The 19,099-nt window shown below is 47.4% G+C and overlaps 1 protein-coding gene across 2 annotated transcripts in view; it reads left to right on the top strand.

Annotated features, from left to right (window-relative positions):
- Scml4 (Scm polycomb group protein like 4) overlaps positions 1-19,099 on the top strand; it is an 89,181-nt gene that overhangs the window by 59,120 nt on the left and 10,962 nt on the right. The window contains exons 5-6 of one of the 2 annotated variants that reach the window (XM_021644376.2): positions 974-1,168; positions 15,365-15,655. In XM_021644376.2, coding sequence (XP_021500051.2) covers positions 974-1,168; positions 15,365-15,655 — 486 coding nt within the window. Of the gene's footprint in view, positions 1-973; positions 1,169-7,917; positions 8,168-15,364; positions 15,656-19,099 lie in introns of those variants that run through there. The other variant, XM_060373226.1, reaches the window with a different exon arrangement.

Consider the following 19,099-nt stretch of genomic DNA (forward strand, 5'->3'; position numbering starts at 1 on the left):
AAATCTGGTGACAAATAGCCTGCAGAACTGGAGGCGTCAGGGCGAACTCAGGCGTCAGACATGGATAAGTAGATGGATTCCTCGGTAGAAATATCAACAGGAGAGCACTCGTCTGTGCCTCCAATGCTCTGCCCACTTGGGGGGTTTAAAATCGGGGACACCCAGTAGCAGTGAGCTTATCAGTACTCTGATTGGATTTCTCTGCGTCACTTTTTAGTAAAAGAAAGCAGAACAGTTGGAGAGTGTCCGACTCTAGGGCTGGAGCCGGGGCGAACCTGGAACATATTGAAGTGCCCTGAGGCAGAAAGGGTTAACTTGAAGGGACACAGGAGTCGACCCCAGCAGGACTCCCCAAAATGAAACCTGGGACAATTTGAGGAACAAAATAAATAGCGCTGACTTTGACAAGCCAGGACAAAAGCAAAATATGTATCCTGGAGTCCCTTTGAGTTTAATAAAATGTCTGGATAAAGAATAAATGGGTGACTGGGCCCAGAGACAGAGTATGGAGAACAGGATGGAAGGGTGTGGGACACGTTGACCCCACCAACTGTGGAAGGCTCATGCCCCCCAGAAGAGCCCTGTGGGTACTCTCTGGCCCCTGTCTGGTGTGCTGTGAAGGTTCATTGTCTCTTTGGTCTTTCTTCCCTGTCCCCAGCCCCGTGACTCCAGCAGTGAGAAAGAATACGAGACAAATGCAAATGGAGGAGCAACAGGTCCTAGCAACTAGCCTGAGCTGAACTAGTCAGAGCCGCCACAGTCATGAAAATCACGGAAAGGCAGACAGACAAGCTGTCACAGACCAAGGAGACAAGGGGACGTGACTAAAACAGGGTGCTCTTCTTAGAACAGAAACAGGGTGCTGGCGTGGCTTCCCGTGTAACTCAGTGCAGCCCACTTGCGAATAAAAGGGAAGGAGTTGTCCTCCTGGCTCCCAGGGGCCAGCTCTAAGTTGCTATCTCTGGTTTTCCAGTCTCCGCTTCCTTTGATGGAAAACAGCACCTGAGGAGTCTGCCTGTGGTGAACAGCGTGGGCTACGTCCTCCGCTTCCTGACCAAACTGTGCCGCAGCCTCCTGTGTGACAACCTCTTCAGCCACCTGCCCTTCCCGGGGAGCCTCAGTGCCTCTGAGAAGGCCCAGGAGAGAGAGGATGGGAGGACCGAATCGGGTAAGGCACAGTTGTTTTCTCCTGCCGCAGGAGCCCTCCTGCAAGGTGGGCAGATGAGGTAACTTCCTAAGGAGCGGTGCTATCCTCGAGAGGCCCAGGCCCGCCTCTCTGGGCTCGCAGGGGGACTCTCAACTTACTGGAACTCTGGAGTCCGTGCTATACCCATCTGATGCTGCAAAAGGTCTCTCAGGCTCCCGAGAGCCGACATTCCAGCTTTGTGGCCTAGAATTTAGATGGTGACCCCAAGGTCGCATCTTCTGAGTGATTGTCTTCCCCCCATGTAAAGAAACTCTGGGTAATGGTTCTTCATTGCTGAGGAGTTGAAGGACTCTGAAGCCAAGGAACTAAGCAGTGTCAAAGAATCTAGGCTGAGGGGCAGCTGTAGGCTTCCTGCTAGAAACTCCCATCCAGTCTGCATGAAGAAGCTACACAACCAAGATCCGGCACTGTAGGAATTTGACTAATGCATGCATCAAACATGCCTTCCTTTGAGAGATGATGATTACCTCTTATCACAGGATGGAAAGTGACCAAAAGTTGAACACCTTGGGTACCACAGTCACAGAAGAGTCCAGACTGAAAACTGGGTGGGGCCTTCACATCGTCTGCCCGTGCACATAGCAATGGCAGATGCTCCTTCCTTCCTTAGCAAACTAGAGTCCTAGGTTTGCAGAGTTCAGCAAGAATCTCAAGAAAGAGCAGAGACAATTGGTTCTTTTTCTTTATTTGGAAGTAGCATTGTTGATCTAGGGAAAGGGCACGGGCAACAAAAATGGAGCTAGGGCTATCATGTTGCTCTTCGTTTCTTGCCCCGGTGCTATGATCAATGTAAGAGCAGCTGAAGGGAGAAAAGCATTGGTTCTGGCTCACAGTTCCAGGATGGAGCCTATCACAGTGGAGAACTCAGGAGGGCAGGAATCTGAAGCAGCTGATCAGGTCGAACGGGAAATTAGGGAGCAGAGAACAATAAGTGGTGTTAGGGCTCAGCTTCTTTTCTTCACTTTACATAGACCATGAACTTCCTCCCAGAACATCTACATCTGGGATGGACCTGCCCACATCCAATTACTGTAAGGCCGTCCTCAACAGGCATGCCCTGTGTTTTAGGGTCTCTACTGCTATGATGAAACACTATGACCAAAAAACAAATTGGGGAGAAAAGGGTTTATTTGGCTTATACTATAGTCCATCAATAAAGGAATTTACGACAGGAACTCAAGCAGGGCAGGAACCAGGAGGCAGGAGCTGATGCAGAGGCCATGGAGGGATGCTGCTTACTGGCTTGGTCCTCATGACTTGTTCAACCTACTTTCTTATGGAACAGGACCACCAGCCTAGGCACAGCACCACCCACAATGGGCTGGGCCCTCCCCATCATTACTAATTAAGAAAATACTGTACAGTATTGCCTACAGCCTGATCTTATAGATGCATTTTCTTTTTTGAAGCTCTCTCCTCTCAGATGACTTTAACTTGTGTAAAATTGACATAAAACAATCCAGGATACCCTGAGATGCATTTTCATTTTCGAAGCTCTCTCCTCTCAGATGACTTTAACTTGTGTCAAATCGACATAAAACTATCCAGGATACCCTGAGATCTATTCCCCCAGGTGATTCTAGATTCTGTCACATTGACAAGTAACACAAACCATTACTAATAAGGATTCTAAAAACAATTTTCAAGCCCTCCTCTGTCCAAAGCACTGTGTGAGATCCTGTCTTAGGAAAGTTCTTAAGAAATAAAATTACAAGTAACGAAAAAGAAAAGTTCCATCTGTCTGTGTTCACAGACAGATTTAGAGTAGAAGATAAAAGTACTTACAATAAAAATGACTATCTGTCAGAGCTGGTGTACTGGAATCTCCCTGTAACATCACTCGGGAAGTGGAGGCAGAATGATGGTGAATTTGAATCAAATCTGGGCTACAGTGATGTTGTCTTAAAAATGAATGAATGCATGAATGAATAAGAGGCTACATCTCAAGCCCACGAGGAGAGTGGGGAAGGATTCACTTAGATCCTTCAAGGAGGGTTTCTTGGATACTCTCAGGAACCCTGCCTGCAGTTTGCTTTGATCCCATGTAGACCTTGGAAGAAGGGAGAAATTTGGCTTTTCCCATAAAAAAAAAAAAAGGAGCGGAGTATGAGTGGACAGAGACTATATACATCTATGCTTTTCTTCATGTCTCCATGTGAGCTAAAAAAGGTCCTCTCAGTTCTCTGGGTCTATTCCTCCTACATGCAATAAGAAGTTGGAGGTGTGGGTAGAGGATGCTTTCTGTCGCCTACAAACCACAGCACAGTCAGAAACACGTGGAGTTAATTTTCTACACGATCTTGGCATGAGGCTAGCAGAGATACATGGTTTCATTTCACAACCCCGTGCCTCGTTGCATTGATCAAACAGAGATCCGTAGGACATGACCAGGAGCACAGAATGCTTGCTTCTAATTGCTCTAGAAGTCTGTCCTCGGGAGCAGCTCTAACTCCGACCGTGGATGAAATTTAGGACAAATCTTGGGAGTTTTCCAGTTCTTTTCATGATACAAAATGTTCTCATTCAACAACGAATGTACTCGAATTGGTGTGATGCCTAATTTAGTTTCCTCAGAGACCTCCTGTGTTGTCACTTTTCAGGGGTCCCTCGCCTGCGGTGGTGAAGGTAGGTGTGGTTGGCTTCTTTCACCAACCCTTGGTCCCTCCCATAAACAGCAAATCCTGATTGATTCCAGAACCCTTCGTAGCAGCATGGGGGAGGAGGAAAGGAAAGAGGCCTCTAGTCTTGACAGACCCTGCTGAGGGTAGCATGGTGGCCCCTGTTTCCAGCAAGTGCTTGAAGCTGATTGTCATGTGTGGACTCTTGAGTGGGTTCTTTGGTCTCCTTACCATCTGTCATCCGTTTGCTCCCTGACATGGACAAATATTTGCTGCTTTTTTTCTAGTTAGCCGCATACATTGCCTTTGGGGATCAGCTCTACTCTTTGTCTCTCTGTGTCTTTCTTTCTTTGGTCCTGGGGTGTCATGGCCTTGACTTGAACACACTAGGCAAGTATTAAGCACCTCACCTAAGCCCTTGGATTTCTGAGGTAGGGTCTAGAACTTGTGGTCCTCCTGGCTCCTGTGTGGTGAGCTCCCAGCGGGGTCCTATGATAATGCCTGTCCTCTAGCATGGACCTAAGGCCCTACTGAAGCTCCTGATGGCCATGTCTGTTTCTTGAGAAACACACATTCTTTATTTGCCCCAACTATCTCAGCACGCAGACTGAGCTCTGCAGGGTGTCCCTCTTTTCCTCTGCCAGCTGTCTGGAGTCTTTCAGGTTTTCCAAGACTCAGAGAGTAATTGAGTATATGGATCCAGGGGACAGACACCAAACCATCCACACAGCCATGTTGAAGCCACTGGGAATGGACAGTAAATGTCTATATAACATGGCTTCTAGTCAACCTTTTGGTCAGCCTCCTCGGTCTTGTTCACACGTTAGATGCCGGTGATCATTTACTGAATTAACTTCAACACTGCCCCAGCCTGCTCTGTGAGAGAGAGAAAGAGAGAAAGAGAGAGAGAGAAATATAATATTTATTGGTGAGCATGATGGAGGGGAGCATAGCGGGAACCCTCAGGAGCACAGGGCCTGCCACTTACCTAACGATCCATGAATGGGGATGTATTGGCACCACAACCATCATGAATGGGTTGCTGGTGAGGCAGTCTTTGAGATTTGGCTCTTCTGGCATCCAGAGAGCCTGAAGTTGGCCTTTTACAGGACCACAGTAACATGTTCTTTATTTTGCAACTTGGTGCAGATGGACCCAATGACTTGACCATTGTGAACCCTGGCTACTGGCCCTGGGCCTTCTGACAGGCCTGTCAGAAGCCTGCCAGCTCCAACACAGGACAGTGAATGATGCTAAAAAGGTGGAGCTCTGCTCCGGCATGAAAGCTATCTTTGTGGCAACTTTACTGCATATTTATTGTCATAACTACAGGAGACATCCAGGGCTTTTGAGAAGAGCTGCCTGTACTCATCTGATACCATGGAAACACAAAATGGGAATTCATTCTCTTTTTCCTTCTGTCCTGGGTCAATGATGCAGATCTTAGCATCTGTGATACTTCAGCAGAAAAGAGACTTTGGGTACCTCTTGTTTTAATCGTCCTGTTAACATTGGGCTCCTCTATGGTCTGAATGAAGACTAGTATCCTAGTTACTTTCTATTGATAATAGAACACCACGACTGAGGCAGCATCTATAAGAAAGCATTTAGTTGGCTTATGGTTTCAGAACATTATCGTCCATGGAGGCAGAACAAGGGCATGGTGGCAGGAACAGCTGAGAACTCACATCTAGAGCTGAAAGCAGGAGGCCTAAAGCACACTGGGAAGAGCATGAGTTTAGATACCATAAAGCCCAAGGTGACAAACCTTCTCCAATAAGGCCACACCTCCTAGTCCTTTCTAAACAATTCCACCAACTGCGGACCAAGTATTCAAACATATGAGCCTATGGGAGCCATTCTCAATCAAACCACTACAAAGAGTTCTACCATCTTCTTTTTGAAAGGCTTCCCTAGTGTTCTCATACTTTTCTTGGTAGATGGTGGCTGGTGTGTTTCAGCCTTAGCCCAAACCAAAACTAAAACAGTCCTGTGTCAACATCTTATCCCTGAGACCAGCAGCCTTCCTCAAAGATGAGAGCTGGTTTCTTTCTGAGTCAACTGTGGGAAAATTACATTAGTTGGCTTGTGAGCCCTTTCCTGGTTCAAGACAACTTATAAAAAACAGGTGGAGCCAAATCAGCCAGTCTTGTGGTTCTGGGTCCAACCTGAATGCTGCAGAACTAAATGCCTACTTTGTGCTTCACTGACTAAGGACCATTTTTAATTTTCCCAAATTTATTTAGTATGTGTATGAAAGCAGTTTATTTAGGGTGTGGGGAGTGAGGGCTGTACTGACTAGTTTTATGACAACTCGACACGAGCTAGAGTCATCAGAGAGTGGGGTGCCTCAATTGAGAAAATGCCTCCATGAGATCAGGTTATAACAGGCCAGGCATGGTAGCATACACCTGCAATCCAAACCCTTGGGGAGGCAGAGGCAGTCAGATCTCCGTGACTTCCAGGCCAGCCTGGTCTATGAAACAAGCTCAGAACAGCCAAGGCAACACAGAGAAACCCTGTCTCCAAAACAAAACAACAACAAAAAATCAGATCATAGGCAAGCCTGTAGGGCATTTTCTTAATTAGTGATTGATGAGGGATGGCCCAACCCATTGTGGTTGGTGCTGTTTCTAGGCTGCTGGTCCTGGGTGCTATGAGAAAGCAGGCTGAGTAAGCCAGGAGGAGCAAGCCAGTAGGCAGCACCCCTCCATGGCCTCTGCATCAGTTCCTGCCTCCAGGTTCCTGTCTGTCCTGGCTCACTTCAATGATGGACTACAATGTGGGGGTGTAAGCCAGATAAACCCTTTCTTTCCCAACTTGTTTATTTGAGACAAGGTTTCTCTGAGTAGCCCTGTCTGTCACTCTGTAGACCAGGCTGGCCTCAAACTCAGAGATCTACCTGCTTTTGGTCACGGTGTTTTAATTCGGCAATAGAAACCCTAACTAAGAGAGGGTGTGTGTGTGCACGTGTGTGTATGAAGGTCAAAGGTTGGAAGTCTTTCTCAGTTCCTCTCCACCTTTTTATTAACAGAAAAGATTTATTTTCCCTTTAATTATATGTATGTGTGTGTGAGTGCAGGCCCCCTGGGAGTCCGAAAAGGGCATCAGATTTCCTGGTGCTGGTTATGGGAGGTTGTGAACTGCCTGACGTAAGTGCTGAGAACACAGGGATGGCTCCTTAGAAGACCAGAGCTGCTCCTGACTGCCAAGACGTTTCTCTAGCCTCATCACCTTAGTTTCTTAGAGTCTCTTATTGAACTTGGAGCTCATTAAGTTGGCTTATTGATGTGTGTGTGTGTGTGTGTGTGTGTGCGCGCGCGCATGCATGTGTATGTTTGTATATATATGTGTGTTTGTGTATGTGAGAGAGTGTGTAGGAGTGTGTATGTGTGTGAGCAAGTGTGAGCATGTATGTGGAAGTGTGTGTGCTAGGTTTCTAACTCGTGTCGTCACACTTTCACCAAAATACTTTACTGACTGAATCACTGCTCCAACCCCCAACTCTGTAAAAGAGCAAAAGCATGGGGGCTGTTGAGAAAGCAGAGTCAGGACTGTGGGCAGCCCCTTCGCCACCGCCTTCTCTTCCCGTTTGGGTTTCCCATGTGCTTTGGGGTAGAGGCTTGGCAGAGCTGCCCAGTCGCATGGAAGGTGGTCACGAAGCCTGCTCTCCTCTAGAGGCCCAAAGGGAATTCATTATTCTAAACAGCTGACTTCAGTCAAGACTGTCTCTGGTCCAACTTTCCAAGGGAGGAAAATCAAACCCGTAGCTTAGAACAAAGTCTCAGGCAAACCAGAAACATGCTGGTGAATGAAATAAATTCAGGTGTCAGGCATTAAAAATGATGGCTGGTCCTGGGCCTCTCTTCAGGGAAGGGAGAATGTAAATGTACTAAAATGAACCAGAGAGGAGTCAGGGTGGATCCTTGGGCTGAGTAATCCAGCTGGGGGCAAGCTAAGGGAGAAAAATCTATACCGGCCAGAGACTAAGTTAATGGAAAATGTAATTGAAGTGAATGAAATGCTCCGCCTGTAGGTGGTGTGGCCCGGTGCCCTTTGAACCAGGAAGGCAAGGCGTGAGGCCACTGAGGCCCTGAGGGAAAACGAGAATTGCTTATCTCTAAGAACAAGGGCGGGACTGAGCCTGGAAACAGAAAATCTGCCACCAGAGCCTCCTCAAAGGCTGCAGCGGAAGGGTGACTATTTGGTTTCTGCCACCCCTGAGCCCCTTTCGGGGACACAGAAGGCCCCCTGTGTCCCAGAGCCTCATTTGACATGTGCTGGGAGCTGCAGTCTTCGGGAGTGGTGATCAAAGCTTCAGGAGTAAGGACGCAGCACCCAGGTAGGATGGGAGGCACCTGTGTGTGGGCAGAGGAGACTAGTGCCAGCCCCCAGCCCTCTCTGGTCCTGCCTCCAGCTTCTCCTCTTAGGTCTCCTGTTCTGTGCTCCAGAGCTCCAGGCTTTTCTCTCTAAGAGCTGCTACCTGGCTAGGCCTTTCTGGTAGGTGTTTCACAGCTCTTGGAAGCTGTGCCTGGCCGGCTTCAGTCCAGCTTTTTACTCCTCTGGGCTTCGGAACTAGGATCTTAAGGGCTGCCAGCTCTTAGTGTAGCCAGGCCAAGGCATTCTCACTGAAACCCTCTGGTCACCGGCCAGGGACTAGGCAGAGCCTCGAAGGGCCAGACCATCCATGAGAGAGGCTGTGGCTTTCAGCCTGGGGGGAGGTAGCCTTAAAGATGCTACCAAGGGCTTACCCTGTACAGCTGTGCCCTCCGCCAGGAAGTTATGATTGCGGTGGGAGAAATAAGATGAGGTGGAGTGTGTGTGTGTGTGTACGTATGGTGTGGTGGACTGGGGAATGGGAATGGTGGAACAGCACGTCAATCTGGAGTCTCTGGGCATCACTGGCTTTTGTGAGTGGTGGTCTTGCTGCATTTGAGGCCTTCATTAGAGAATACCAGTAAAGTACTGACGACCTACTGAGGAAAAGCAGCGGTCCAAGCTCCCCCAGCTGTTCTCAGTCAAGCCCGCGCCTTAAGCAGGAGGGCCAAGGCTTGCTCTGCATGTCTGTGTTTTGCACACAGGTCTCCCTTGTCTCTTGGCTTTCTCCTTCTCGTCCCTCTTTTTTCTGCTGCTGTTCCCTTTGGAGTTCTCCAGACCTGTGGAGTGAGCTGTCTGCCCACAGGGGTCTTGGAGGGGCTCCCTTACTCCCACTGTACCCCAGACCAGGGCCAGGCAGCGGGAGGGCCGTTTCCCCTCAAACAGGGAGACTTAAGACAGTCAGGAGGTCCTTCCTGTTCTGGAGTTTTCTTTGGCTCCATCCGTGTACATACCCAGCAGCCGAGGGAGCCACAGACCTCAAACAGATGCACAGCAGTGAAAAAGAAACACAAAGCTCTCCAGAAAGTTCCCCCAGACGCTCAAGCCCCCAAAGCGGCCGAAGTGTAGTCCCATGCCGTGCATGCACTTGCCTCTCTGCTGAAACAAGCCTTGGTGGGTGCTCGGAGACATTTACACATGGTTTCTCTGGGCTCTGCGACAGACACAGGGGCCTGAGGCTCGCCTCTGCCCAGCTGGCACTTTCCACAGCCGCAGGCCGGATCCTCTCGCTGGGGACAAACAGCTTATTTCAGATGAGAAGGGGCTCTGTAGGGATCCAAGAGGGGCTAGGCACAGGCCATGTTTCCTGCCAGGCCTGTGGTTTTCCAGGTCTGGGGAGAAGGAAGGTGCAGTTTCTGAGGAGCCTTGTTCTGGGTGATTCCAGGTCGGCTGGCCCCATCTGCTGTTCACATCCTGCCGAAAAACTGAAAGCAGTTCTCCCGCCAGTGAAACTTTCTTCCTCTCATTCCACTTTAAATAGTAGATTCCCATGAGAAATGTATGTCATGGGGCAGTTAAGTTTGCAGGTTACCAGAAACCTGCATGCCTGTAACCCATCCACCTGTCTGTTTAATGGTTTTGAATAGTCTAAAGGGTATCCACTATGTATCCAGCAGTCATCTTTTATATCAAAGCAAGAGCAAGTGGACTTCGGTGTGAGAGGGAAGTTTCACTCAATACATTAGCAGCATGGTGGGCTAGTTATGGGGGGGGATTGTAAGATTCCTTGGGGAAAGTTGTTCACTTTATTTCAATTTGTGTGCAGTTGTGTAAGCCTCAGCTCCAAGCCCGTCCAGTGTGGGGGTGCTGGGAACTGAACCCAGGTCTTCTGGAACAGCAGGACAGGTTCTAAAACCACTGAGCCATCTCTCCAGGCCCCTGGGGACACTTTACAATGAGAGGCTCAGTTACTGGTCATAGAAGACGAAGGTTGAACCTACCTTAGCATGTTCCCAGTGCTAACATGTCATCTTCCTGGGGAGGTTTTCTTTTTTTTAATTTACTTTAATTTTTTCTTACTATGAGTAATACTTACAGAGCTGTTCATGCAAGACCTATTTTTAGTTGGCTCACTCCTTTCTAAGAAGCCTTTCATCGATGACATCATTGTTTGCTTTTCTAATTGTATTTTATGGATATATGTTAAAATACAAGACTATAAAAAAATTAACAGCCATGTGTGGTCACCCATACCTGTAATCTCAGCACTTAGCAGAAAGTTCAATGCCAGCTTAAGCTACGTTGTGAGTTCTAGGCTAGCCTGGGCTACTGAGTGAGATTCTGCCTTAGAGACACCACTATTAAAACTCGTTTTCTCATCCTCAGCCAAGCTGTGTCCTCTCAGATGATGGGTGTTTAAATCCTAGCTCCTGGTACTGGCAAACGGGTCCTTATTCAGAAACAGGGTCTTTACTGAAATGACCCGTTAATAGTTGAAGAGGTTTCATTGGATTGGGGAATATTTCAAAAGAGAAGGAGATGGGTACAGACAGTGCCCACAGGGAGACGGAAGGGAGCTGAGACTGGAGGGGTGTACCTGCGGCCAAGGAGTGCCCAGGTCGAGAGTGGCCACAGAAGCCAGTGGAGGCGAGAAGGCTCCTCCCCTACACTAAAAGCCGGCTCAGCCCTCCTGCCGCCTCCGCTCCACGCTTGGGGCCGCCACAGCCCTGATAGAATAACTGTTGTTTTACCTAAAGCTGTGGCCTGTCCTGCCTGGAGGAGCACATTTGATACAAGGGAAATGACACACTAGTCGCTCAGCCCTTTCCAGGCTTGTGGTGTGATAACACTCTGGAATGGCTGTAGTCTTGTCACACACAGCCTGGCTGTGTAGCCCTCCCACTGACCTGTGGGAGGAAAGTGCTGTTTTAACTAGGCTTGGGTGGACTTGTGCTGATTGCTTGCTTTTTATTTCTCTGTGGTACTGAAAGTTAAAGTTAGAGCCTTGCCCTTGTTAGCCATGTCATTTTTTTGCCTCAGCACCCAAGCACCTTGGATTCCAGGCCTCGCCCCCACACTTGTGCATCTGAACGCGGTGTTCATTCACATCTCTCCACAGCTAGGGGCGACATGTAACTCCTCCCCAGAGTTACCACCTAGGCAGACTTTGGAATCACCAGAGTGTCCCTTGGAGGGTGCCCTGGCTCTGAGGTCACGTTTGTCTTCCTACTGAGTCACGTAAGTCTCAGCCTGGAGGCTGGCTTTTATGACTCTACTTTCGCCCAGGGTCACCAGCAGTTTTTAAACCAAGAAATGTCCATTCCTGTGGTTCTCATTCCTACAGTTTGCCCCTGGAGAGATGGTTGTCTGTCGGCGTCTGTTGTTTTCCAACTCTAGATGGCTGCGCCATCTTGTGTTCTCTATAGGAGACTCTCAAGACATTGCAGCTATATCGGCATATCGTAAACAATACTGTTGCCCTCTTTGTCTCCATAGAGACGCTCATCTTGAACACTTGACGTTAATGGAACCATTGACTACGTGGTCCTTTGTGACTGCCTTCTTTCCCTGAACATAAGCCTTCAGGGTGCATCCGAGCTGTGGCGCGCATTGGTGCTTTGCTCTTTCTACTCCGAGATAGTTCTGATGTATAGCCATAATCCATCCATCAGCCAATAGCTGCTTAGGTTGCCTCCATCTTTAAACACTAGGACCATAAACACTCACACACAAATTTTCATATAGACAAATGTTTTTATTTCCTTTGTCTGTATTCCTAGGACTGCAGTTTCTGAGTCGTGTGGCAATTCTGCCTTCCGGGTCTAACTGCTTTTCTAAGCAGCTGAGCCACTTTTTCAGTCATCAGCAGTATACGAGACCTCTAATTTCTTTGCAGCATTTCTTATCTTTTTTTTTGGGGGGGGAGCTTTGTGGTACTGAGGCCTTGAGTGTGTTAGGCCAGCGATGTTTCATGATAACTATCTTTGGTGTGTGAAGCGGAACACCACTGTGGTCTTGATTTTAGTAGTGGTGGAGAAGGTACTTTGTACAATTTACAGGGAGTTGTCTTTTCACAGATCTAAGATACAGTCTAGACTCAGGTTCCTTAGCGGATGACTGTTCTCTCCTGGCTTGTCGTTTTGATTTCTTGATGTCTTTGAAGGAGAAAAGTTTTCAGTTTCGATGAAGTCCAGTTAGATAAACTTTGGCTTTGTTGTGGCTCCTGTGTTGAATCTCTCCCCTCCCCTACTCTCTCTCTCCCTCCCTCTTTCCCTCTCCCCCTTTCTCCCTCCCCAACCCTGAAGTTCTCTTTGTGTAGCTCTAGCTGGCCTAGAGCTCAGAGTAATCCACCTGCCTCTGTCTCCTGAGTTCCAGGATTAAAGGCATCTGCCACCACACTCGGATCATGCAAAATCTTAAGAAAACTTTTCCAAATCTGGGGTCATGCTTGATGCCTACACTTCTTCCTGAGGGATTTTTAAAAAATTCATTCAAAGTTAATTTTTCCTATAATGTAGAGAAAGGTCGAATTCTTGAGGGGTTGAAAGACTTTTTTCCTCACGAAAGGGTCTCAGCTGCAAAACAGTTGCATGTAGTTAAATGGGTTTATTTCCGGGCTCTGAGCTCTCCCTCATTTGTCCGCAAAGTAGAACTGCGCTGTCTCGGTTTACTTGTTTATTATTTCTTGGTTGTAAAGTTTGATGTTGCCTCATGTCAAGTCTCTACTTTCTTTTGATTGTTATTTTCATTCCTCTGATCTTTTATAATTCCATGAATTTTAGAATCAGCTTGTTAATTACAATAAAGAAATTAGCCAAGATTCTAACAGGGATTGTGTTGATTTTGTTGATTTGTTGAACAATTTTAGTGTAGTGCCACCTTAATGATTTAAAAAAAAAGAACTATAAATATTGTATTTTCACTATTCATTTACATCTTTCAACAGTGCTGTGTATTTTCCAGAATATAAATTGAGATTTCTTCTGTTCAATTGCTTTTAAGTGTTAAGTGCTTTTAAGTGTCACTGTTTTTAGTCTTACTGTATGGAAAAGCTTTCTTGATTTCATTTTCAGGTTGTTCGATGTAAGTATATAGAAATACAGATGAGATTTTTACGCACATTACGCACATTGCAGATTTTGCAACCTGCAATCCTGCTGATAATTATTGGTTCCAGTAATTTAAAAACTGGGTTCTTTGGGATTTTGTATGAACAGGAGTAATTTTACTTCCTTTCCAGTCTGGAAGATCATCCTTAACAAATCGCCAGGGCAGGCAGAACCCTGCAGCACAGAGCTGATGTGACTGAAGCAATGCTGACTACAGGAGACAGCATCCAATCTTTTCCCATAAACCGTGATGTCACCACGGGCTTTTAAAGATCCTTTGTGGAGAACGTTCCCTTCTGGTCTGGCTTATTGACTGATATTTACCGTGAAAAGTTTTGAGGTTTTGGCATGTTTTTCTGTGTCTATTGAAATGATCATGCAGTCTTTGGGCTTTTGTATTCTGTCAGTATGGTATATTGATTTATTTTGGGATGTTAAATTACCTCTCAGTTCCTCCTCGGTTGGTGTAACTCTTCCTGAATAGCGTCAGGTTCAGTTTTGTTAGTACTGGGGGAAGGATTTCTGCATCCATGAGAACAGGCCATGATGACCGGTAATTCTCTTTTCCTGTGGTGTCTGTCTGGATTTGTTATGAAAGTGATACTAGATCCATTGAATGATTTTCTCCTCTTTAAGTTTTTTGGGAGAATTTGTTTACCTACAAATCATTTGCATTTTCTTTGGGTTTTTTTGTGGCTATTTTTAAGATTGCTAATCAATCTCTTGTTCCAGGTGCATACTATACAAATTACCATTTCTTCAGTCAGCCCCAGTAATTTTCCCATTTCATTCAAATTACCTAATTATTTACAGTCATTTATCACATACTTCAATTTTTCTTATTCCTCTAAGGCTGCGATAATCTCTCTCTTTATTTCTGAATCTAGTGATCAGAGTTGCCTATATTTTTTGTCAAGCCATCTAAAGAGTTCTTAATTTTGTTAGTGCTTTCAAAGAACCAGCTTTTGCTATTATTGTTTTTTCCTAGTGTTTTTCTAGTAGATTAATTTCTGCTCGAATTCTCATCCATTTGCTTGAAATTTATTTTGCTCTGTTTTTTAATGTCTTAAGGCGAATGGCAGTTAATATGAAATTGTTCATCCTTTACAATATAAGGTTTTTTTCTTTTCAGTGTATGGGTTATTTGCCTGCATGTATGTCTGCACACCAAATGCATGCCTGGTGCCTGTAGAAACCAGAAGAGAATATCAGATCCCTTGGAACTGGAGCTACAGACAGTTGTGAGCCAACATATAGGTGCTGAGAATTGAACCCAGGTCCTCTAAAAGAGCAGCAAGTTTTCATAATTGCTGGAACATCTCTCTAGCCCTAAAATAGAAGTTTTTGCACCTGCAAAATTTACCTCTAAGTCTCCAGACAGTGTCCATGGAAGTCCCCAGCAGAGGGACCTGCTGTCTACCCTAATATTATTAAATCTCAGTTTTTCAGTGCCGTTTTGGAATAGGAATCTAGACATGGTGAAGCTGTCTGGGTCTAGTGGCTGCAAATGTGTTTCTTCATTGCTAATCATGGGACACTGGTTGTTGTTGTTACTGACTGTGTTTCTTTTGGGATATCAGGATCTATTTTGCTGGTGTTTAATACATGATTATTGGTGAAGCTAGAAAGATGTGGTTTTGGCTAGGGTAGGGTGGAAGCTAGAAGAGTTTCCTTTTTATCTTTATCTCCATGATATATCTGAACTTTACAACACAGACACACACACACACACACACACCATTTGACTACATATACAGCTCACAAGCAGAACTCTTTATACATCTATGTATCTATGTATCTATATCTATCTGTCTGTCTGTCTATCTATCTATCTATCTATCTATCTATCTTGGCTTATTTCCAAGTGATTAAGGGCCAACATAACCACCTTTCCTTTTAAACACAGAAGAACCTACCTCTTGGCTTCTCCCTAGTGAGGTAAGATCTTCATCTGTTGCCAGTGCTGTTTGGAACAATTCTGTGTGCTCCCATCTCCTCTTTGCCCATGCTCACCAGGAATAGTGGCCATGTCAGAGCAGGGTTTGTCGAGACTGAGGCCCGGGGAGCTCCCTGGACTTCTCTCATGTCTGCTCCCCGTACCCCTTACTCTTTAGCCAGGGCAGCCACTGCTGAAGAGTGCCTGGTAAACCCTGTGGGCATGAACCGCTACAGCACGGACGCCTCCTCCGCTGCCCTTAGCCACAGGGGCTCCCTGACCCACTCCTCCTCGCTGTACTTCAAGAGGCTGAGCTCTGGAGACGGCCACCTTGGGGGAGGCCCAACCAGCACCACCAGCGGGTCCCGTACCAACCTTGTGCCCTCCGGAGGTTCATCGACACCTGGACTGAGGCTCCCAGCTTCGAGCCCCAAGAGGAATGGGACATCTACAGAAGGAAACAGACGCGGTAATGTAATGCACGCCCTGCCTTCCCGGTGGCATAATGACCTCCCTGCCCTGCAAACCCAGCATGGGGGAAGAGATTATCGCGATTTGAACATGACACCTCTGGGAAACCAGAACATTCCACAGGCCCCTTGAATTATTATTTTTTTAATTATAAATGAAGAAAATGACACATTAGGTTAGGAATAATCAGTAGACTCCAAAATGTCCGCTGGCTCACAGGCCAGGGTACTTCAAGAGTCCGAGGTATTCCACCTGAGTGCAGGGACCTGCGCTCTCTTAATTTTGTGTCTCTGCCATGCCTGTCTGTTTTCACACCTCTACGTCTAGTGGACGGATGTGGGGATGGCACATGTGAGGCCCTGGGAGGGGGGTGGGCATGGGACCCACTCACAGTCTATTGACAAGATTGGACCGTTAGATCCCAGAGCCCACAGAGTCCAGCTCTGTGCCAGAAGGACACAGCAGCAGACTTAGGCAAAAGATGGTCCTTTGTGTAGTGGATGACTGACTCATCTGTGGTGGAGAAAAGATGAAAAGTACCTCAACATTGGCTGTTAGGCCCTCCCATCCCCCTCACAAGAGAAACATAACACATGAATACGCTCAGGGGGGCCATGGGGTTGTAGGAACAACTCAAAGACCATTCTGGTAGATGCTTTACGGTGGGTGTGTCCAATATCCCGCTGTTGATCACCTGTGAGCCAGCATAGCAAGGATTTTAGGACAACACATGTCAGATGACACCATATTGCAGTGTCAAAGGACAGCCCCTGCTTCACAAAGTCATTTCAAGCTTTTCGCTAAAGGATTAGGAGCCGTAGAGTAGAATGGATAATTTTGTGGACGAAGTGGCCTGGAGTTCCGGCCACTTCACTGTTTTTCAACTGCATGGGCCTTTTCGAGTCCTAGTTTCCCTGTGCTGCTGTTTCCTGACCTGAGAAATTGAAATGGAAGTACCAGCAACCCCCTTCCTCATAGAATCACGGGGGAGGTTAAGCAAGTTTGTAGGTACATTTAGTAGAAGGCCCATGGCATAGTGAGTCGTGGGTCAATGCTAATGTCACAGATCCCGTGAACGCATCCCTCAGCAGACTCACAGCCTAACTCTACATCCAGAACTGCTGAAGGGGTGCCCTGGCCAGAATCCCTCACCACCCGCTGGGCTGTCACATCTCTTCTCCATGTGTGGATCCCTCCTCCAGTAGCTGCCGTGAATCACACACGTGAGCCATACAATTCATTCTCTTTCTCCACACACTCCCCTTGGACAGCCTCACCCATCCCAGAGGAGTGCACCCCAGATGGTCCTGTGCTGGCCAAGGGTGAAAAGGTCAGCAGGGACCCCTCGAGGGAGAAGTGGCTCTGAAAGGCAGGGAAAAAAAACTGAAATTATTCATTCTTGATAGCTGCAGGAACTCTTCAGTGTGAGCATTCCATTTGCAGTGCCTCTGCAGGGCTCTAAAAGGAAAAAAAAAACATGCAAATTCATGAGCAAGCTACTCAGGCACGCAGTTCCTCAGGAAGGGGAGGAGAGCACAGGTGGAGGAAGAGACAGAGGGGCAGGCCTCATGTCTCTGAAAGAACCTCCGTTTCTGCCACATCTGATTCTCTAGAACTGGTCACACGGGGAGTAGCTATGCGGGCAACTGGGAAATGTGGCTCTAGTTCCAGCTGGAAGCCAGGGACCCTGCTATAAGGAAATGAGGGAAGAGATGTTCTTCAGGCAACTGATAGCCAGAGCACCCTTCCTTGTTGAGAATGTCTGTATTCTCCACTTTTCTTCCTCTGGCACTTTACTCCCTGTCTAAGTATTGCTCTGTCCCGCCATAGCAGGGGAGCCATGACCTCAGTTTGGTGAGAGTCTCGTTTATATGTGAATCCCCGACAGTCCAAGCAAAAGGGGGCTTATGCTAAGCTGTTGCCTAGCGAGCACCAGCTACGGACCACTTTCTACTGTGCCTTATGATTTATCGTAAGTTATAATGTACTGTTTGCATGACTCGATACCATGTACATTTCCAGATGACAGTGGATCAGGAGGCCTGTCGGTTGTTGAACCAAAGTGACTTGGCTGACTCCCAAGTTCGGTCTGTGTAAACCACTCCAGGATCTCTGGACTGTGCTTCTCTGGGGTCCCTTCTGATGTGGAAGGGGATGGAGAAGAGGGTGAGAGTGGACGGGAATCCAGCCCCTTTGTGACTTTTTATGCAGAGCCTCTTCACATTTGCTGTGCTTGAACAAATCCGCCTAGCTACGTAGTGGTTCGGCATGCTGAGCTGAGTGGTCTAACATAAGCAAGAGAGAAGGCCTTAGCTTTCTTACCTGTTTTCACCTGCCTGCCAGCCTGCACCCCAGCTGTGGGTCCTTCTAGCTTTTCTTCCCTCTGTTAAAACCTTCTCTCTCCCCAGGACTCCCTTGTGCTCCTCTGAAATTACATCCCAGGTGAAAACCACTGGCATCAAGAGACTCTTTCTCTTTCAGTGTGTTGACCCAATTCATAAATCCTGGAAGAAACCTAGAAAAGGATTATGATGTAAAACCTCAGAGTCTGGAAAGCTGCACGAGGCTGCAGGCAGGAGGGGAGGCAGTGGTGATGTCACCAGTTCTTGGCCGTCTCTCTCTCCTGTGTGAACCCTTACCCCAACCCCTTGCTGGCCTCATGGTAGGAGCTGATAGGCTGCCAGTTCTCTGAGATGCAGCCTGGGGTGTGTTTTCCCTGGGGTTTGCTGATGTTCAGGTGAATACTTGGGAGCGTCAGCCAGAGCTATGAAGGGCTATAAAGAAGTTTCGGATACAAAGGCCTCCTGAAAGCACTGTAGAATTCCCAAGCACAGGCAGCTCCGAGACGTAGAATCAAAAGCAAAATAAATCTGCTACAGCTCACAAGTTTCCCCATGGGGTTGGCATCCATGGGCTGCAGTGTCGGTAAGGGATAGGGACAATTCTGCTAGAGGAAGAATGAGGATGAGGACCTCCTTGTGAGGGCTGGACTCTGCAGAGGCCTGAAAGGGGAGGAGAGAGAGAGGGCTGGGATGATGTGGGCGATCACACTGAATGGTTCTGGGGTCCAGGTCGGGCAGGTGGGGCTTTGCTTGTAGTGCTTGCAAACCACATATTTCTGTGCAGGGGAGTGAGCTGGTGGAAGCGGGGTTTAGGGAGCTGAAACGACTGGACATTTATGGAATGACATAGAAGAGGAATCCTGACTGGCTTTTGTGCCGGTTCTGACCCTTACAACCTTACCCTGTTTGATCCTTGCTGCTCAAGATGGCAGGTGTTTCAGCTAGTAGAGAACTAAGAAATCGGGGTGCTGAGCACCCCGGCAGGGGCTATGAACAAGGCAGAGGGATCCCATTCCAGAGAGACAGACCTGAGCACGTTGCTGTCGGAGGTGGGAGAGTGCGGCCTGTGTGACAGCATCGCATGGGGAGGGGTTGTGGGA

The sequence above is a fragment of the Meriones unguiculatus genome, chromosome 20 (assembly GCF_030254825.1).
Source record: "Meriones unguiculatus strain TT.TT164.6M chromosome 20, Bangor_MerUng_6.1, whole genome shotgun sequence".
NCBI classification, from domain to species: domain Eukaryota; kingdom Metazoa; phylum Chordata; class Mammalia; order Rodentia; family Muridae; genus Meriones; species Meriones unguiculatus.